The sequence below is a fragment of the Coturnix japonica genome, chromosome 14 (genome assembly GCF_001577835.2).
Source record: "Coturnix japonica isolate 7356 chromosome 14, Coturnix japonica 2.1, whole genome shotgun sequence".
NCBI classification, from domain to species: domain Eukaryota; kingdom Metazoa; phylum Chordata; class Aves; order Galliformes; family Phasianidae; genus Coturnix; species Coturnix japonica.
This window is the reverse complement of record NC_029529.1, coordinates 8,895,658-8,917,878: the sequence shown is the minus strand read 5'-3', so window position 1 is coordinate 8,917,878 and position 22,221 is coordinate 8,895,658. Positions and strand designations below refer to the sequence as shown.

At 37.2% G+C, this 22,221-nt stretch overlaps 1 protein-coding gene across 1 annotated transcript in view; it reads right to left on the bottom strand.

Annotated features, from left to right (window-relative positions):
- GRIN2A (glutamate ionotropic receptor NMDA type subunit 2A) overlaps positions 1-22,221 on the bottom strand; it is a 133,050-nt gene that overhangs the window by 19,269 nt on the left and 91,560 nt on the right. The window contains exons 9-12 of the mRNA XM_015877139.2: positions 20,982-21,107; positions 19,035-19,264; positions 14,425-14,585; positions 3,541-3,728 (exon numbers count right to left, since the gene is read on the bottom strand). Of these exons, the coding sequence (XP_015732625.1) occupies positions 3,541-3,728; positions 14,425-14,585; positions 19,035-19,264; positions 20,982-21,107 (705 nt within the window). The remainder of the gene's footprint in view (positions 1-3,540; positions 3,729-14,424; positions 14,586-19,034; positions 19,265-20,981; positions 21,108-22,221) is intronic.

Genomic DNA, 22,221 nt, shown 5'->3' with positions numbered 1-22,221 from the left:
GCTGCTCCTTACAGAGGTTCATAAGAGAAATCAAAGCACGTATCGTGCAACTCCCCAGTGCACAACATCTTTGTTCTGACACATCACTGCTGTTGTGGGCGAAAGATCCAAACAAAATGATGGTGCTGTTTCTCAGCAGCTGTATCATTTTTGTTGCTTTGGAATCTTTGAGTGCTTCTATTTCTCAGCAGAAGACTGAGGAACAGTCCTCTGTGTGTCAGTAGAAACATTTTTATTTCTCAGTTAAAAAAATGAAAATCTCCTCTTGCGACTACAGCAAGCAAAAAAATTAAGTAAATAAAAAAGCACAAGCAGCACTTTAGAGAATTACCTTGATGATCCACTATTTCAAATGAAAGCACAGATTCTAATTGTCAGTTGCAATTCTGCACAGATAATGAGATGTGATTTACAAACAGTCAGAACAAAACTGAAAATTCACTCACTAATTTGCTTCACCTGTATCATTTATATAAGAAAAAGAAACTCCTAACTCAGTATTTTAAAAAGGCTCAGTGATCCAAAGTAATTAACGTTAATAACAAATCATACTTATCTCAACTTCCAATGAAGTGAGCAATGTATACAAACTTGCACAGACCAAGTGATCAAACAATTCGGGGATAACTGTGTTTGCAGATATTTTCTATTCTTCAAATTCGTGGGCAACTCCTTTCCATGTTCCTTCCCCACCTCCCTTTTTCTCTTCATTAGAATAATAAATGTGGCGTCCTATAGCCTGATTCCTTTCCACTTTACCAATGTAATTGTCATTTGGCAGTATAATCTGTCCACCCAGCAGAACTGTCCTTAGTGTCAGAACCCAACTCACATAGATACAAATAATACACTCAGTCTAAGGTTTAAGCTATATCTAACACAAACCTATGTCCTACATAGGAAACAGAAGGTTCTAAAAACGCATTTCAAGATCTCAGAATGGGGTAAATATAAAAGAAGAAATGAAATTGATCTTTATATTTCTGTAATCTTTTAAACAAATCTTTTAAACGAATGACATGCTCTTCTCCAAATATCTAGCAAGTATCATCCAAAAGGTTCTCTCTTTCACTCCTTAACATAGCAATCATATAAATAAATTGCATCTTTCCAACTAATTAGGATTTTTCTTACATTTATGAATTTATGATTTACAGTCATTAAATGAAACTATTCCATAGAGATAAATATTCTATTACATATACCAAATAATGATTCAACACTGCCAGCCACTTTGTTGCTTTATAGGCATAATAAAATCAGCAGAGACAACACATGTGAAAGAAGTATTTCTATTTTCATTTTGTATGCTTATTTACTTAACCAGCCTCATTCAGACTTCAGCATGGATTTCCCAGGAGTTTCATCCTAAGATGAAACTTTCCCCCCAGACATATTTGCTTTTAGTCTGGAAAACTTCAAAGTGATTTTCAGTGATACAGCAAAATGACGCTGGCCTGAACTCTGAATTTATTCCTTCTGATTCATCAAAACAGAGTTATATAAGTTCATGGCAAAAAAGATTGTTCATCAAACTACTGAAGTTAAACCCTGCTTACAAATATCAGGTCATGAGAGTTCTAGGCAATAATTCTTTACATTTAATTTCCTGGTGTTTTGTTTCAGCTCACCTATAGTATACTTTACAAAGCAGTAGAAGAACTTTCAACCTCAACATTAATCTTTGTATTTACACATATATATAATTCTGAAAATTATCATCCAGATCTATGATGCAGTGAAATGAGTTGAGGCAGCAAAGAATTATGGGACTAAAAGAAACATACCTAATCACTCCCATCCTATATGACCAGCCGCTATCATCTTACATAGTGCCCAGTTTGCTGAACCATAGGTTAGAGATTTGTTAAAAGAGAAAGTGATCACTTTAGCATTCCAGGGTTGTTCAGAATGCTGTCTAAAGGTACTGAAAAATACCACACAAAAAATGTCCCCTTCATAATACATGTGGCTTGTGCAGATAAAGCTTTTGCTTATCTTCTGAAGTAATCTAAACGTTGGTGAACATGGGAGCAAAACTTTCATGACAGGTTCTCATTCATGACAAGCTATGTGTATCAAATGCTATTCTGTAAATTGTTTCTATGGAAGTTCTAATATCAGGTTTTGTAGACAACCCAATTGTTTTATTTTCAGCTACTAAAAATGGTTTGGTGAGATGAACATTCACATGATCTGTAAGTTCACAGGTCAAAGCATAAATACACGATAAGATTTTTCCCTCTTCATTCCTATCCATTTTGTTTATTCCCTATAACCAGGAGACAAACTGATCTGTACAAAAGCATTACCAATAAAATTTACAATTTTTAGGTTTTTGTTTTGTTTTTTTGTTTTTTTTAATGAAACAGCTTGAAATAATTTACCTTCTATTTCATTGATTTTCTTTCCCTGGCATTTCATTTCTTCTTGTTGAACAGGAAAGTTATCAAAAATAATGAAAGAGTAAACAGGAAAAAAATGCAAGGTGAAAAGAATCACAGTCACAGTGATGTTCTCTGGCAACATCTAGAGGGGCTTGCTCATAAAAGAGAAAGACCTCAGATCCTCTTTCTGGCTGTGCCAGCTTTTACTCCTTTAGTTTGGGACACATAATTTCACTTCTGTGATTCTGTCTCCCTATTCCAAAGGGTCAGAATTACAGCACCTAACACTTCTTAATACTGTTACAAAAATAGAAAAAATATTTTATGCACAAAGTACTCAGAAATTAGAAAGCAAAGACTTCAGCCAGTTATTTCCTACTACATAAAAGAATATTCCTTAGCTTGAAACCTAGTCAGTGTGGGTGATATATTCATTACTTAGCAGAAGCAAGCAATGTTTATTCCATAAGCCTCTCTAAATCCAGCAGATCAATAATGGTGACACTTGTATTCCTCCTTATAAACCAGACAAAATCCATCAGTAATGATGACTACGTCTCTTTCAGAGATTTAGTCTTATAATAGAAAGAAAATCCATATGCTGGAAGACAAACACACTCACTGTCTCCAGTTTGAAAATCAGTGTCTAGAGTATTTTTGTTGTTTTTTATTGAACAGGAGGCCACAATGCTAAGGTCCAATTGACAATTTAAACTGTCCTCTAATACAAAAATTTACTCTATGATGTGCTGTAAGAGTGCATTTCTTCTCCTATGAAACCCTCTATTTCTCAAAGAAATGTGAAGTTAACATATGTATCTATGTAAAAAACTCAAAATCATAACGTAACACACTCCACAATGATCTGAGGGAGGCCTTTCGTCACTTACAGTCAAAGGATTTTAAGACAAGTTATAGTCATCCAGAGTTTTAGTTAGTCTATCTCTCTTCTTGCCATAAGGAAGATCTCAAAGAACTTGTCAGCGAGAATAATCACATTAATTCCTCTACCTACAAGATAGGTATAGAAGAGCAATCTTGGCCACAATGAAAGATAACTTGTCTACAAAAATGAAACTCCTCACTCAGAGCTATTAAAACTGAATTAACTTTGCATATACAGAAAAAGGAAAGAATAAAGATTGGTCCCTACCATCTCCAACAAATTGAAGAAGGGCTAGATCAATTTGTCTCTTCCAAGGTGATCCTTTCTGAAGTGCTATTCCATAGCCAGTAGTGGCAAAGATGTATCCACTGCCTATAGTGACAAGTTTGCAGCCTTCATCTCTTCCAGCCTTGTAATTCAGCACTGCTGCATCATAGATGAAAGCATCCAACTTCCTGAAATAAAAGAAAACATTTTACAAACCAAATCATTAGGGACAGCTGTTGTCAGACTTCTTTTGTCCTTGATGTTAGGACCCTGTTGAATATCATATGGGTTCTTTGATATCATTAATTACATATCCTGCTCTGCTGTATCTAAAATTAACAAAAGGCATCTATTTTTGTGAGGGGAAAGTAGGACACATAGTTTTGCATTTCTATTTTAAGGGATGCGGTTAAAAAATACTGAGAGCAGGAGAAAGCAAGCTACAGAATGTCTTGCCCTGCTGTCTTTGTATCTTTGCATCCCAGCATGGATAATAAAGATACTGAGATGCAAAATGATCTCCAAATACAACAGAAATGATGACAGAGAACACTGAATAAAATCTACAAGAACTGTTTAATTCAATTATGACATAATGAATAAGACTGAAATTGTGGCTTAACCAGTCTTCCTAACACACTCTTTATCTTTCTTTCCAAAAATAAACAATGAGGTGGAAATGAAGTCCTTGCTAAAACAGAGGAAGGCATCAAAGCATATATGATAGAGCTATTAAATTATACTTTAAAGCTATCATAAATATTTATTTATTTATCATTTGAAGTTCCAAATATACTATTTGTGTACCTGAAACACAGCAGGAGTAAAGGAACTTGTGTAAAAATTCAGGTCTTTCATCTTGCCTACCTACAATGTAAGAATGGAACGATCTGATCCTTTAAGATATACAGCTAACACAACTAAACAGAGGGAAACAGAAAATCAATAAGGAAAGGAAACGAGAAGGTACCTTTCATGGATAATTTTTAAGAAGCACTACTAAGCAAGAGTAAGGTATAACTGGGCATGGTTGTTTCACAGATGAAGCCAATAGAAGTGCACATATATGCAGACAAGGCCATTTTGAAAGGCATTCACCTACCAGCAGAAAACTCAAAGACACTCCACACCTACAGAAATTCATACACAATATTTAAAAGAAAAAAGACAAAACTTAGGTATGTTTTTTATTACTACCCTAAATCCATAACCAAAATATTTAAGATGTGTAACACAAAAATACCTAGCAGAATACAGAGGCAATTATGAACTAAATAAGTTATTACTTCTTTAAAACATCCCTTAGGAGTCAGGGGAGTGGGAAGGACACAGAACACAGCTGGCTCCACAGCTGTGGAAGGAAGGCTCACCACCCATCTGCCCTCCTGGCACCTCAGCCCACTGCGCCATGCCTCCAAAGAACTGCAATACATTGCTACGGCGCAATGCTGAAATGCTCTGAAGGGATGCAGATGACAGAGTCTGGCAGAATGATGTTTATAAACAGTTGGGTCCTGTCTTCTGTCTTCATGGAAAGGGAATTGTAAAAATAAATTCACCGTGGCACAAACACATACAAGGGCATCAACTTCAGTTTTGTTGTATCCATACGCAGTCCGTACCAGTTATGAATTCCGTGGCTGTTCAGGGTTTGAAGTCACACTTGTCGCTTATCTTCAGCTGTTATTCAGTGATAAGGCTTTTCATTTATATTCCCAGATCAGAGCAAGATGGAGGCAAATCAGATTTTGGCTACTGACAGAGAAGAACACTTCTATACATCACAAAATTCAATGTTTGTTCTTAAATATTTAATCAACAGAGTGATACAGAAGCCTAACTTTTGCAGATCAGATAGCAGAACTTTGACACTGGAGATAAAAAATGTATCTGTTTCCTGTTACACCAGAAAAGAATGAGGTTTCTGGGTGTGATGAAAAAGTGAAGAGCAAAGTTTCTCTCACTTCTTTCTGCACTTTATTTCTCCCCTTCAACGATATCCACTCAATGGTCACCATCCAAGTCATCAAATCAAATTTAGTGAGATAGTTAATTTGAAGAATCAACAGGTGGCTCATTCCACCACTGGAAGAAATAGCCAGGTCATGATTTCCTTTCTTTCCCCATTCTCCTCTAAATCTCAGTTGACTTAATTCCTAGTTCAAGCCAATTAATGTTAAAAATCTGACTGCTCCTTCTTAAGAAAGGATAGTTTAATATGGAAAAAACAATTTTTAAGCATCTGGAAGGTGATGTGTCACAATCTCAGCCTGTAAATGAGATAAGGCAGCCTAGTGCCAAGGGCAACAGAAGTGGGATGGCTGGGGAGGAGGTCATGCCTGAGGCCTGCAACGTGAAGCCTGACAGTGTTTTGAGTAGGCACACAAGTCTGCCACTCTCTTAACACTTATAATGTTCCTATACTTATAACATTCCTAATCTTCAGCAGACAATGACCATACTTTGATCTCACGGTTTCAGAGCCCTGCAGTTATCTAAGGGGAAGGACAACTCCAGCCCAGAGATGCCATGGATCAGGCCGAGTACCGGCAGGCCGTGCTCCTCCTGGTGGGCAGTGATGCTGTGGCAGCAAGACTGCCACAATTACAACATGCTCTGAAGTTTGGCGTCTGCTTATTTTGCAATTTATTGTTACTTTTTGCAGTGTAAGCATATGAAATGTATGTATGCTAGCAAACAGAAAATATAGTCATCAGCTCTTCTTCCAGACACAGTCAAAAATAAAAAAAAAGATACCTTTGCTAAAGACTTCCAGTCAAAGCTTTGTGCTGCCTTAGAAATCACTCTCTTTATATGCAGCTTGTCTTCCAGCAGTCAAGGAACATGTTGGGACAGAAAAGCATGACACAATTTTGCTCACTGGCAGCAGACCCTTTCCATCTTCCCCATGCAGCACGGCATCAGTTGCAGTGGGTGCACAGTGAGGAAGGAGGGAAGCTCTGAATGCACAGACAGCTTTACCTTGGGGGACTTTCTGCTATGTCTAGAAGGTCACAAAAAATACCATTATGTAAAATGATTTAAAGACATGAGGTACTTTTCTGACAGAGGCTGAGGGCTGAAGGTTTCTGCATTACTGCCCAATGCCTGAGCTGTAAATCAATTTTTTGATTGCTCTGAAAAAAGTCTTGCTTTCTACAAATACAAGTTCGTTTTCAGAATATATTTTCTCGATTTCCAACATAAATCTTATAGCCTCTCAAGGCTTAATTATCTCTTCACCATGTGCTGATTACTGAAGCACTTTTCCTTGCAAAGCACAGCTTCAGAACACGATGTGCCCCTGGAGTGTGGGCAGGGAGTAAGCCACAAATGAAAACCTCATAGTGAGGGCAAACAGCCTCTTCCATCATGAGAAGGTAGACTTCCTGACACACTGATTTTGGAAGAATTTTCAAACAACTTTAAATATTTTTTCAAGACAGGCTTATGAAAACTGAGGCTGCAAAATCTAGGAAAGTCGAAAAATATGACTCTTTCCCAGTTGTTTGCAGAGGTTGGCAGTGAGCATTAGCTCCAGGATAAGACAGAAAGCCTGAAAGGCTCAGAGCCGTGCACAAACCTCAGGCAGGTAAAGATGAATCAATCAACTTGTAATTTCAGTGCAGCTGCTTCAGGGGGCGAAAAGCGTTCTCACGTTACGTAGGTTTAAATAAACTGCTAAGAATTAGAAGAAGATGGAAGAGAACAATAGAAACTGGATTTATAGCTGCCGTGGACTAGCCAAACATGGCAGGCTTCTTTGATGAACACAGAGGAACAGGATTACAGTCGTATGAATTATCAGAGCAACTGGCAGGTTTGTAGAATTCCTCTGAACTACTGCAATAATCCTGAATTAAAGAGAAAATAAAGATTTTGGAATATTTATGTGAGAAAGTTTACAAAGGCAAGTGTCCTTCATTGCTTACCAAATACAGAGAAGACTGGAAGGTGGGGAGAACTTTAGATTGTACAGCATAAGAGAACAGCCAGTGTTAGAAAATTATGAATTGGAATAGTTCTAAAATAACCCAAAACATTACCGAATGCTATAACTTGAAGCATGAGATCTGTGAAAAAGAAATGAGGACAGTCTTGTACCTAAACATTTACAAGTCACCAAGAAGCATAAGAGTTGAAAAATCAGAATAGCTACTGCAAAAACTCATTCTCTAAAGTGCTGCTGTACACATTCAAAAAAAAATGCCTGTGCAAAGAAAATTCAGCTTAGAGGAAAAGGTACAGAAGAATAGTTTCTGAAAAGCTGAAAACAGCTTTCCACTGTAAGTCATTTTCCATTTGCACACACTTTTCACCAAATTCATGTGATGGAAATTGAAAAGCAGGATTAGGAAAATGCCTCTTTATTAGTTACGGCTTCTTCCTCAAGAATAAAAGTATCATTCATTTGGAAAATGTTATTTTGCTTCCTTAGCCAACTACACGATCCTTCAGGGATTTTGTTTCTCTGATGGAAAGAAAATGGAATAATCTAAAATGACAATCTGTTCAGTAGTTCTGCAGACACAGAGCAGTAATCAAGCGCACCAGAAATCAACCTCTTTCAATTACTTTGTGTCCTACTACGACCTGTGTTGCAGTATTCAGAAAATGAGACGGATGCTTTTATGCAGTCCTATTTTTTTCTTCATTGTTCTTTACTGTCATTCACGGACATCTATGGAACAAATAATATTGTGTTTGCATTGAGAATCATTGGAACTGGAGCAAGATTGAAGTCACTTTTTCCAGTTTTCAAATAATGCAAAAAATAGTAAATCCAAACATGCAATATCTACAGCAAAATTAATTTCCTGCTAAAACAGGAGGGTTCACCTGTCAGATTCAGGACATTAACTTCAGAATCTATTTTTCTCATTCTCATTTCCTTATGTTTTTTTACACTCCAAATATGTTCTTTTCACAGCAATAGAAAACCTGTGTATAGCTTCTAGCTCAGGTTTGACTTACATAAGAACAGAACGCATAGAATACATGAATCACAGCAATTATCGTGCTCTGAATTTTGCTGTAGACAGCTGCTTCTTTATGATTTTTACATTATTTTTGAATTATCTTTTAACCTAAATGTGCACCTTCTGGTTTATTCTGAAAAGATCATTACAAAGAGCGTGATACCTGCTTACTAAGACTCCAGTCCTGTCCTTTCAAAGGAAAATATTCAGAATTATTTTCTTGTTACAAGAATCAGACTTACAAGTCAGTGAATCCTCAAAACAATAGTTTTAACATCATATGTATTCTACCCTCTCATCCTCCCCATCCCCACGAACACTTATTTAAGCTTTGTCTCATAAAATGGATTTTAGATATAGAGCTCATTTTCAAAGCATTCTGCAAAAAATCCCACCACTTTCCAGCTTTATGCTTTTAAGAATAAATGACATCATCTGCAAAACAGATTCATTTATGAGTAGCAAAATAGCATTTCTCATTTGATTTTAGGGGAAAAAGAAAAACCAACAAGAAACATCGTAGCTGCGTAAGGCAGGATTAAACATGAGCATATATTTTAGAGGTCATAGATACCACTGTTGGAAAGGCAGCAAATGCATTTTGCAAGTGCAGAAACACTGGCTGCAATATATGATAGATTTAGGGATAAAAGGAAGTATGTCAAGAGTGCACAGTGAGAGACACAACCTCATTTGTGCATCTCAATAACTGTATCCAGGAGTCTAATGCCAAAAGGTCACTATGTAGTGGCACAGCAATCAGGGAAAGGAATGTTACTCTGAAGAAGAGGTTTCAATAGAAGTGCTCTAACGTGACATTTTGGCATTACTGGAGCAAGAGAAGCAGATATTTAACCTTTAGCATGAAGAACTGATGATTTCCTCTACCCAGTTTTGACAAAAAAAAAAAAGAAGCATTTCAGGCTATCTGATGGCACTTTATCACCCGCAGAGACTTTATCCTACAGCACACATTCAGAAGCTCTGCTCAGATCTTAAATTCACATACGCTGGATGGATTCTTTGACATCTTGACATTACCAATTCAACAGGAGCTAATTTAACAGCCACCTACCACCACAACGCAGGTTAACCAAGTTTTATCCACTTAAATGCTGAACTCATTAGCAGGGAATGGATCTCGCTGTCCTCACTTCAATCTTCACACAGAAAACACAGGCACAAAACATAGAAGAGCAGGCTTTTGAAGACATCAACACCATGCTGCACTACTTGAGAGATCGTGGGGGCTCTACCTTACCTGTTAGGGAACCTCAGGCTGTGAACCTGCCAGTACAACATGCTTGTAGTTACCTGAGCAAACATTTTCTCCCCAAACTCACAGGAGTTCATGTTCCCCATCCTCCACTCACCTGCCTTCCTTGGCCCTGTAGCACTTCCCTCAGTAAGAAAATAATGGAAAATGATGCATGCCTTGACGAGTACTTAAAGCAGTGGAATATTGTGTCCCACTTTGGGTCTCAGCAGCCAAGCAATGCTTGCAAAGCATCGGTTTATAAAAACACAAAATTTGAAAAGTCAAGTAAGGGGAATATATTTTTAGATTAAAGGTTTTGTCCCAGTTACAATAGCATAATGAAGGATGAATTCAGCACATTTCACCAAGCACCTGATCTCATCCCCAAATCAAAAGAGTATTAAAACTTAGAATAGGTTCCTCTCAAAAGAAGAGGGGTTAGGTGAATATAGTTCCTTTCACCTGTTCATTTATTTCCAGTTTTTATTAAAGACATTAGGTAGATAATTGCATTACCTAAGAAAAAAGTAATACAGAAACAGAAGGTAATCTTTTTAGAATAATAAAAAAAAAATTTAAAAAAAAAATCAGAAAAGCATTCAGGTACTGAGTAATGGAACTAGAAATAAATGACTATAAACCACATTTTTCCTAGAGGCAAGTTGTTTTGGATAAGCTGTTAGGGATTAACATTAATCTTACAGCCATGAAGAAGAACCTGATGATGTGACCCAGCTTACAGGACATGATGTTTTCTGATTCTGCTTATAGATAATGTGGAACCACTGGAGTATGAGTTTCCATAGACATTTCAGTGAGTGCTTTCTGAGATCCTAATAACCATCTAAATTCCAGTTTTATTATTCTCCTCATCATCCAAACCTGTAAGAACCAACCTCAGCTGCTGGAGTCCTCTGGAACAGCACAGTAGTTCCTACCAGACCGTTATTTGACTCAGACTCAGGAAGATATTTTTCCAATTGAGAAGTTTCAGATTCATTAACAGGTGAACACTGTGTATTCTAAATGATCCCTGAAGCTTTCAGACCTTATGAGGCTATTTTGAAGGAGGGGAACCATACTCCCTCTTCACTGTTGTCAGTATAAAGTTGAAATTGAACTACTGGTTGTGGTTCCAATAATACCTTAAAAACGTGATTGGAACAAGGATCACCCATCAGAAAAAAGGTTATTTCAGTTGCATTACATTTCTTAATTCTGTTTACAGATCTTTTGGAAGGCAGGGAGTAGACAGATTTGATGAGCTGGCCATAACAAAAGCAAGAAAACATCGTGATCTTGGAAGGACAGTTGCATGTTAAGAATTTGATAAATTGTTTTAAAATTCATTTGCATAGATTTGTACCTGTGGTGCAGCAGTTTCTCTCTTCATGTTTCATAACAGCTATCCAAAAGGGCTGCAAGAAGTTATTACGGGTGGCAGTTAAGCTGCCTACTGACCTTTCCTTTTTTTCCTCCAACTCAACCACATTTAGTAATTTCTTCAAAATGAGTTAAAAGAATTGCTCTACCTGTAGTAATTTTAGGAGTCAAAGGAAAGCATGAAGAGTCTCAATTGCAAATACTGTGAAGAGTTGTCAGTCAGAACCAGTCAGAAAATATTCAACCACTAGATTAAAAGTTTAAAAATTTATGTCTGCTGAATGTTTCTTTGAGTTCCGGTTGCAAGCTGCAATTATCTGCCCACAAGAATGATGAAGAACTTGTGCTTTTTATCAAAGGTTCACAGATATAATTTTTTCTCAGATAGGTAATTTCTCTCATAATTTAACTCCTCTTTTTTAGGTGAAGAAGTATGAACCACAGAGAGAATAGAAACTAGGAGGTTTTTCCTTTGATGAAAACTTGGTAACATTTTCTGCAAAATAAAATGAAAAGATGGGAAAAAAAAAAACTTGGGCTTGTAACCAAGCAAAGATGTCAGTTGGCTGCCCAAAAGACAAGCGTTGTTTTAATTATTTTTATTTTAGGTACACCACCACTTTAATTGGCTGATGCAATTAAGAGAAAGACCTGCTGGGCACAATCTGAACTGTGTTCCAGCTGACAGAAATGGAGATGTTTGCCTCCTGATTGTGCCTGCAAAACACTGCAGAAGCTGCCAGCACAGCCTCTGACCAGCATCTATCTGTTCAGCGAAGATCAGTGCACAGAGCTGTGAAGTGGACACGATTTATAAGCATTATAAACACAACAAAAATCCAATTCAGGCCAATAAGCTTAGGGACTGAGGGTTAAAAGGACATCAGAGCCTTCCGGGGTTTTCTCTTGCACTTCCTCTCTGCTTAGAAACATTGCATGCTTAAATAAATAAATAAAAGAAAAAAATATTGCTGTTTTCAGATGTGAATGTTTGTAGGAGTGAGGGGAATAACTTTTTGTGCCACTCACACTGTCAGATTAGCTGCTTTCAGGTGTTTCTTCTAGCATCATAGTAATGATGTCATTAAAAATGTTGAGGAACAGAGCAGACAAGTCACCTGTCTCTATCAAAGCAGCCAACAGCTCAGGGCACATCTGCAGGTCAGAAATATCTTCCTTGGACTGTTCAAGTTTGATAATCCTCTGTATGTATGGCCATACCTGCCAAGAGCCCTGCAGAATTGCTGTCACCATGGCATTCTTTATAAAAAGCTTTGTGTTTCTGCCAGTATGCCACAGACAATGAGGGAATAAGGCACTAACCTTGATTATATAAATCAGCAAACATTGCAGTCATTAGCAGGAAGGCAGATGGAAACCTAAGGAAAGTTTAGCATCAAATTCTTGAGTAGATAGTCACAGCTGTGGCCACAAATAAAAACTGAAAAACATTAACGACAGCAAAGGGGTCTGCAGCTGTATAGCAAGAGACTGCTTGCCCATGGAACACAAGGGATTCATTACTGCAATTTTCCCAAAACGAGTTATACTGACAGCTTTTTGCAATGAAGTTGAAATAAAGTCTTCACATTGATATGCTCTTGGAAAACGGCAACAGTTAGAGAGGCCATCACTTTGCTTGCAACAAGATACACTCTGCAGTCTAATTTCCAGGAGAATGAAGGAAATAAAGAAAAAAATTAGATGGATTCATCAGTGTTGGGGAATAGACAATGAAAGCTTCCCATTTTAGCTCTACCATAGGATAATAACCTACCAATGACATTTTGTGATTTCAGCCACTAGCAGGTAAATTCTAGTCAGTGCACCAGTGTAAATGTGCCAAGGCATGGGTGAGAACACTGAAATCACTTTGATTATATGGCCATTACATTTCTCCTCTTGAGAGTTTTACAGCAGTCGACACTTGTACACAGGGAAGCGCTACATACAAACTCAACAACTCCAACCCACAGCAAAGGATTACAGCAGGTAAGGTTATACAGAATTCTTCAGGAGGAACACAGGCACTGATTATTTTGACTTGCAGCAGACAGTATCAAGCAAACAATCTTTGCAAGTCCTTACCAGGTTTGTGCTCTATGACTGTATAATTACCAAATAGTTCATCTTCAATAAGCTGTGCAGAAGCAGCAGGCTGCATGATATGGAAGAAAAATTGCTTTTTGAATGCAACCATTGATGCTGATGTAAAGAAAAAAACAGATAAAAGTAAAAGAATAGCTCTGATGAGAGATAAAGATGAAAACAAATGAAATAGCAGTAATCAGAACTCAGACATACTGAAAAAGAAAGCAGAAAAGGTGTATTGGCTGGGAAAAAAGCAGTTTGTGAAAGGAGAGATGTCATCCTCAGAAGAGCAGTAGCAATATGGCTCCTTGGGGCCCAAAGTATTCATACTCGGGCTCAAGTGAAGTAGGGAAAGAAAGAGCTTGATGTAACGTAGAGAAGGATGAGGGCAAACTTTACATGAAAATGTGAAACAATCTGCAATCTGGTAAAAAATCACGATGGGGAAAGGAAGAAATCAGGAAAATGTTTCAGAATTAAAATGCAAATTCAGCCTTCTTGACCAACCAAGTACAGTGGGCTGCTTCAGTGAGGAAAATGAATGGAAGGCACTCCAGTGTAAATCTCAGAGCTTAAGGATGGACAGCCGTATTTTCCAGAACATTTGCCAACGTTATCAGAAGTAAGATTAGATTACATATGAGACGATATCATCTCAACAGATTTTATGGAGATGAAAGCCAAGGCTTCAGATCTGACAGCAAATATATAGGGCCAAAGAATGCCAGAAAGGATGGAAGGATGAAAAGAAATGTCAGGTTGTTGCACACTTAGCAGACAAACAAGCTTAGTCAGAAATGAAAACACATCCCTATGGAATAGTCTTGAGAAGATAAGCAGGGTCCATACAAATAATTATCTGTTTTGAGCTCAGTCCCAAATGCAGGCGTTGCTGTTTCCCCTCTATTTAAATTTTAGTAATACCTTTTTTGCATTTGGAATCTATAGCACATTGGACATCAAAGCATCCACGCAATTTAAAAACAGTCATGCAAATCATGGACACTCATTTTCTTTTCTGAAATCAGCACAATGTGGCTGGAAATAAAAGAAAAGCCATGAAGTACATACAATGCCTGAGATTGTTGTTCAGTACCACAGCAAGCACAGATCAATCTCTCTCAGTATTTGTAAAGTCTACAGTGTTCCTTAAAACCCACAGAAGCAGCTTACCCAGTTTTCAAGCTGACCAAGGCATCTTCAACTCCTTTTTGATTATATTTTGTCATGTAGAGGTGCATATCAGGATAGTTGTTTCTGATATTCCTTTCTGTGCTGCCATTTGGGACAGTTCCAAATCGAAAAGGAGGTGAATAATCATGTGGCCTTTGAAACTACAGAGAAAAAAGGAAAATCAGGATCTTTCAGGCACTCAAAATATGCACCTATGGAGATGTAACTTAAGCAAGAAAGAGCTACCAGGGCAATTTCAGGTAGAAAATAAAAATCTCACATAGGCTTCCTCAAATTTATTCTAGGCAAATGTATGGGGTTCACACTCAGCTCTATTATATCAGAAACTGTCTTCACGCTGGGTGAACTACAGAGAAACATCTACATGCAAATTAAAAACAGCACAGATATGCCACTTCAAAAAGACTTTCTTCTGTGCACTGTGATATGGAAGAACCACAGAAACTGGAAGAGAGATTCTGGAAGATGTTCCCCATCTGCCAGTGTGTCCTTAGAGAACCCAAACTCCAGGCAGACTCGCTGGTATATAACAACCGTAGTTGATAGTCATTTCACACCTTCATCTCAGCTGAGACATGGTGGGTTGCCAAGGGAAAAGGATCATTTTCACACCCCAAACAGAGCCTAACACACCGTTCTGGAGGTGATGCAGGAAGCCGGTGCACAAAGAGTGAGGGCTGGCTTCCCTTCCTCCCCTGTGATTCAGCGGGAAGAACAGTTCTTGTGTCTTCTCCAAGGCTCCAGCAGCTACATCACTTGACATGTAGAGGGTCTCTGGAGCTCTTACACATTTGCTCAAGGGCAAGTAGATATTATTCTACAGTTTTACCCTCTCTTATCACTATTGCATCAGCACAAACAGGCCAGCCATGGACTACTCAACAGGGTTAGCAATAGCTCAGGGCACACTCAAGTTTAAGATAATATCACTCCAACACTTGCTACTAGACTTGAAAATTATGTACATGTCATTTCAATATCTCCCATTGAGCACCACTGACACTTCAGAATTAAGTTAAAATGTCTCTTTAAGAAATAAATTTTGAAATGCCATTCATATTAGAGGAACTATTGGCTAGTAAGGGGATTCAATTGAGCATTGATAAAAGCAGTCACCCGTGAATTCCATGGTAAAATGCACTCTGTTTTTGCTGTTGAAGTTAAAGAGTCATCTACAAACCCTGTGCTGCAAGAGAAGCTAATATTTATACAGCTGCTGCTTCCTTTGGGCTACATGTGTAATATTCCTCTTTTTGAAGTTTGGTCTGAGGGCATTAAGAATTTTCAGGATCCAGTGCCAATTTGGAAAGAGAATACAAACAGAGTTATACAAAAAGTGGGAGTATTTTCCATTCCATCAAAGCCTGACTGTGAAATTATGGCTGCAGCAATATTTTCACATTAAAGAACTACAATTAAACGCTTCATTTTAATTAAGCATATTTTGACAAAGCATAAAGAAATGAACTTTATTTTTCTCTATTCATGCGGCTAACGGATATCTCACTTTTCTCATTTCACAGCTCTACTACTTAAATTATTACTTTGCTACTACCTTGCACATACTAATTGACCTACGCACTAAAATTACACTCTACACCAGTCACGGTTCTTAGACTATATTTGTTCTCTCCTTTTTGTGTTTACTATGTGGCACTGAGGCAAATCCTGCTCTTAAATTTATGTCCAGAGATCCTACTGATACAGCTGCAGTCTGCTATTATCTTTATTTAACTATTCAGATAATTAATCCCTGAAACAGTGAGATGCCTTCCAATAACTCCTAATATCAGATACAAATTTTCCAATTAATAAAACTGGATGAGAAAATATAAATAATATAAATATATATATAAATATAATTATATATAAATATAATATAAAAAATGGGCATCAATTTCAAGACATGTAAAAATGGCTGCTGTTGATGCAAATTGGTATTCATGGAATTTCAACTGTAGCAAGCATTCTGCAAGCTCAGTTCCTAACCCTGGGGTATAAGACGAGAGATCTGGGAACAGAGAAATCATAGTGGAGCATCTTGGTGACCTCAAGATTATTATTATAATCACCATTCAATATCTACATCCAACGAGTCTCAAAAGGCAATGAAGGGTATGACAATAAAGTGGAGAGACGGGCTGGGGTAAAAGGGTTGCCATAGCTATTTCATCAGCCATGCTCTTAATGATTTTGTCTCTCTTCAGATGAAAAGGTATAAATGGCCTCAAAAGAAGCAAGTTCTATGAGAGCCAGCTTCAGTGGATACCTTTGGACTCATTTTCTGTACCTTTTTAAGAACACAAAGCTTTTAGAAATCTTTTACATATACAAAGATGTCAAAACATAATTTTCCTCTCATCTTCTGAATCATTTGAGTTTATGAACACCCACCCTTAGTAACTCCAGTACATGCTGTGCCATGTATTTCTGGGTGACACGCAGATGACACAGCACTCAGAAGTTTATTAGTGACATTATGGAGGATGATAGTTTAATCAAGAGGTCTTATGGCCAAGAAAGGTAAGCAGCATGTTATCGTGTTCAGCAAAACCAGGGAATGGATGCTGATGTAACACATTCCTGGGATGGAAGTTACTCAGTGCTGAGTGTGACTGAGAGTGACTGCTCAGAGATACCTATTCTCCTGGCTTTTGTATTATCTGTCAGGTATGGAGTATCGAGAAACCCCTGCAGCTCTAATTGGGAATGCTTTATTGCTTGGCAGCACTGGAAAAAGAGCATGACTTTTCAGTTGTGGAAATAAGAAAATGAGGAAAGTGGAATAATAACAAACCAGTTTCCCAACCACACACAAGTTAGTGAAGGCCAATTCAACTAATACAGATAGGAAAGGGCAACTTTAGGTTTAGGGATTAAAATTATGTTCAACCATTACAAATATTTAGGTCTCTGGCTCCTTTTCTATGTTGAAATTTGCCAGCTTAACCAGAATTTGGTGAACTTCTGGATGCTACTGATTTAAAATTAATTTTACTCATATGCAATCCTGTCTCTTCACACTGGCTTTAGCCTGGAACAGCTTGGTTTGCAGCAAGGGTCAGAGTTTTCCTGAACTGTTCTGCTCCTAATGCAGGTGTAAGCTAAAGCCTGCCCAAATACAACTTCCCAGAACATGTTTTCATCAGAAAGAGGACAAAGAATGTTTCAAATCTATCTTTTTAATCTGCAAAAAAAGAAAATCTTTTAGCTATCTCTTACTACATATATTATTTTTAAATAGAGGTGTTTCTATTCATATTCTTTCAAAGTTTTTGCTTGTTTTTTTTTTTTTTCAGGTTTGTTTGTTTTTGTTTCCTTTTATCCATCTTCTCCCTAGCCATGCTTGTAAGTCATGCTTTGATAACTCAGATCACTCAAAGGCCAGTCATCGAGACCCGTTAAAACAGTAAATAGACGTGAGTCTATCTGAATTGCTTCTTTTTAATAACAATTTCTTTTAAATTCTGTCCTTTGAAATAAATCCCTTGTGAAGTTCTCCCTTGTGCTACACTCTGTTGAAATAATACTTCTCAGTGTCAATATTTAGTTTCATTTTAAAACAACTGGGCAGAAACCTGACAACAGCGTGCCCTTAATGCGCTTTGTGCGTATCCTTCACAACAATAATGCTGTAAATGGGCTTCAATCCCCCTGTGCATCAGTACTACAAAACAGTCACTCAAATTAAACAGCAAATAAATAGTTGCTAGGTTTCTGGTTTATTAGACAATTACTGAAAGATTCAAGTGCAAAGAGTTTGCATATACTTTCAGCAGAAGAAATTCAAGTCATATTTTTCAGTCCAGTTTGAAAAATAAGGAGTAATAATATGTTTATAATTCATCAATTTGTGTGAAATTTTGTAGAGGTGAAGTGAGCTGTCATTTCTCTACAATGTATCTGCAATTCTCTACTGCAGAATCGAAGTCTCATAGAAATTCTTGAATCCAAGACAGCCACTTCCACATTCAATATTATGTGGCTTATTCCAGGTAATTTACATCTCAACTTTACTCTTTCCATTTTATAAGAGAAAAATATTCAAATGTCTACAGAGAACTTACATGGATTGTTAATGTTCCTCTTTACCTATGCTAGCAGCACTCTAAATCTGGACTTCCATCCATGCTATATGGAAATCAAAAAGACTTTTTTTCCAAGTGCATTGACTTTTTTTTCAGATAATTGCTGGATAGTTACTGGTTTTATGAATATTTTATCAATAAACTATTAACGTTCTACACGGAGATGATTAAATCATTTCAAATGTCTCCCATGCATTCAAGCTGACTTTTCTACTTTTTTTTCAAGCTTTTACAGGGTGGCGAGGCATCACGTTTAATCTAACACAAATTGATTTCCATCGCAGAATTAATGTACTTTTTAATTAATGCAGTTACTTTTTAAAAGGCAATACAAAGACTTGGAAATCAGTCAGATATTTTCATGCTTTGGGTTTTTAACTCGGAAAGAAATAATACAGTTCCAACTGATTATCTTGCTCAGAGTTTTTTTAGTACAGGGTACAGATCTGTACAAGGATTATGAAGAATAGACATTAATATCTTTTAAGGCACAAGACCTACCTTTTTATCACTCAGTCCAGTCACTTGGTCAACAAACTCCTCTTGAATCATAAATGCAGCTAAGTTGGCAGTATAACTAGCCAGGAAAATGACAGCAAAGAAGGCCCAAACTGACACCATAATTTTACTGGTTGTTCCTTTGGGGTTTTGCACAGGCACAGAGTTGTTGAATACCAAGCCCCAGAGTAACCATACTGCCTTTCCAATGGTGAAGGATGGTCCATGGGGATCTGCAATTGCAAAGAGTAATAGTTTTAGATGCAATTATATTAAATTGTGGTATGATACCCCGCATAACAAAAGGTACTAATCAAGACATGGTTAAAATATTTTAATACATATTCATTGTCCTCCCAATGGAATCACAGGATCAGTGGTATTCTGTATTGTAGTCACACGTATGTCCATAAATGTTAGAAAAATATTTGACCACTTTTCTATCCTCATAACCAGCTTTAGGTTAATACAATGCAGACACCTTCAATAATTTAGTTATTATTAAACAAATAAAGCCCAAAGTGAATATACTCAGTGCATGTCATCATTTCAGTAGAAATGCTTTGAATTACAGTGCAAACTTTGATGACATAATCAAGCACTTTGTAGATTATCCTCTATTTTGCTGCATTGCTAAGGTAGACTGCAGTAAAGTAAACATAATGGAGCTGGCCATTGGTTTATAAAACTACCTTATAGAGTCATTTAAGATTGAGCTGATGGATACTTATTTTCTGAGCAGCAATGCTAAGGAAAGTATATGCCAAGAAAGCAGTCTAAAGTTCTTTTTATGTTACTGAAAAGTGTAGTGCCATTGAGCTTCTGCCTGATGAAAGCAGGTAGGAAAGGGAGTAATATACTTAAAGACTCCCATTGATTTTAAGCTTTTCATGTTTCAAACAAATGGCAACTGGATTTGTGGCAAGCCTCTAGGTGCTGTTAGAATGGTGCAGCACTACACTATGAATTTGTAGCCACTATATGATCAATTCTGGCACACAAGGTGGCAAAGAACAACCCAGCCTGCAGGATCCCTAATGTCTCTACAAACCTTTAATTTCTCCTTCCCTAACACAGTGTTTATTTTGGACATAGGTTACAAACGTACCATCTTACTGAAATGATAACATCATGTGAATATTACAGTAAACTCCTTGTTCAAGGAGAAAACCAATCACAAACTGGAAGAAACCATCAGCTGGTCACTGTCTCCAGGACTATGCTCACCAAGCTGGGAGACTGCTTGTTATAAATTGAAGCGACAACGATTTAGAAATTAGAAACAGTCCACATTCTGAACTGAAAGTGAAGAAAGGGGAGGAGGAGGCCACCACAGCACATGAAATCCTCATTCTCAGGCCAGTGTTAATATTATACAACTGCAGCTTTCATCAAGAAAGTCATGTTCTGTATCTAATTTGTTTTGCCAGTGTATTTTGAAAATTAACTTTCTATAGCCAAGGATGCTACACAGTAAGAAATTATGCTCTCTTGCCACTGGGCTCATTTCAAGGCTGAGTTCACCACAAGAGAACTATACTTTTTTTATAGGGACTATATAAAACTATATACAAGCTAACAGCTACTTTTCCAGCCCGTGCAACAAATTACATCATTTTAGATCTTTATCTCTGAACTATCTCTGCATTCATAAGTGAGGAGACTGTAGAGTTTATTCCAACATCCTTTTAAGCTGACAGTTCAACTGATACAGTATACTAACCAAACACTGCTTGAATACAACTGCTTTTAATAACACTGTTCCATGTCTTTATTGCAATGAATTAGAATACAACCCCCAAGAAATCACATTTTAAATGAAAAGCTTCACAACTGCTTTTACCGCTTTATTCCTATTATAAGTTTATTTTAAAAGATAGAGGGCAAGGGATGGTAAATACATGAATACTTTTCTGATGGCTCTAGGGTTGCATAAAATGCAAAGCTTACCTCTCCCTTGTGCTAAGTTCCTGTTGTATCCTACAGGACTGAAGTACTCAAATATAAAGACAGCCATGGCAGACACAATGAGAAGCATCACAAACATCATCACCCAGACAGAAGCACTGAAAGGCTCTGCAGCAAAAGAGGCAGGAGAAATAGGAACAGTTCATTAAACCAGTCATATCGCAAGAATTCCAATGTCTTAGGGCTAGGCAAGCCCACTGGCTTTCTTTAAATTAGCTGTTTCAACCAAAATGCTAGCGGATAACAAAGCAGCAATATATCAGGAACTGCTATTACTATATGCAATCTTCACGTATTCAAAATCACAAATTTAAGTTGCAACTCAAATACAAAAGCTGCGTACTTCTCGTCTTCAGCAAAGCTTTAGCTGACACTGAATGGCAAATTCTTGGCTTGACTTGCTGCTTATTCAGCTTACAACTCATCTCTGTTTATGCTATGGTGTATGCTTTTATCAACAGAACGGTCCCATCATTATGACTGTGTTTCTGCAGAGCAAAAGCAATTAAGCATATGCATAAGACGTTTGGTGTTTCAGAGAAGTACACCTCTCTCATTTGCTATCCAACAGAAAGCATTAGGGAAAAAAGCCAAATGTTTCCATCCAAAGCAAATCTTATGTTTCAAATATCTTTTTTTCTTCTGTTCACTTTCATCTACCTCTAATGAAGATGCTGTTTCTACTGATAGCAAACACATCCTTTTGCAAGTCTCACTCTCATCTGGGACCAAATTTCTGAAATCAAAAGCTTTCTACGGAAAACTGAATGTCAGAAAATGAGGGGAAAAAAAATCCACACAATTAAGTTTACAACGGAAAACTAAAAGTAGTTTCAAATACAGAATAGGCACCAACTTTCTGAAGGGACTGTTAATAGCGTGTGATAAAACATTCTTAAATATTATCAGTAACACCTCTGCCTGATCAAAAATTCTCTGTCATTTAAGAAGATCCTGTTTTACTCATTATGGTTTAAGGACACAGGCAATAAAGATTTTGTATGGCAAAGTAATATCTGTTTATTAGGTCAATTTATTTGTGGGAGTATATAATAAGCTATTTTTAGCAAATACTGGAGGTGTGAATGGGCTCTAAAGCGTGAGAAAGAAATTCTAGTGTAGTACTTCAGACTGGAATAGAACCAAGAAGCACTGGATGTGCCAACAAATGAATTTGCACCCATGCTTTGGGTTTTTTTGGAAGCTCAAGGTGTTCTTCCAT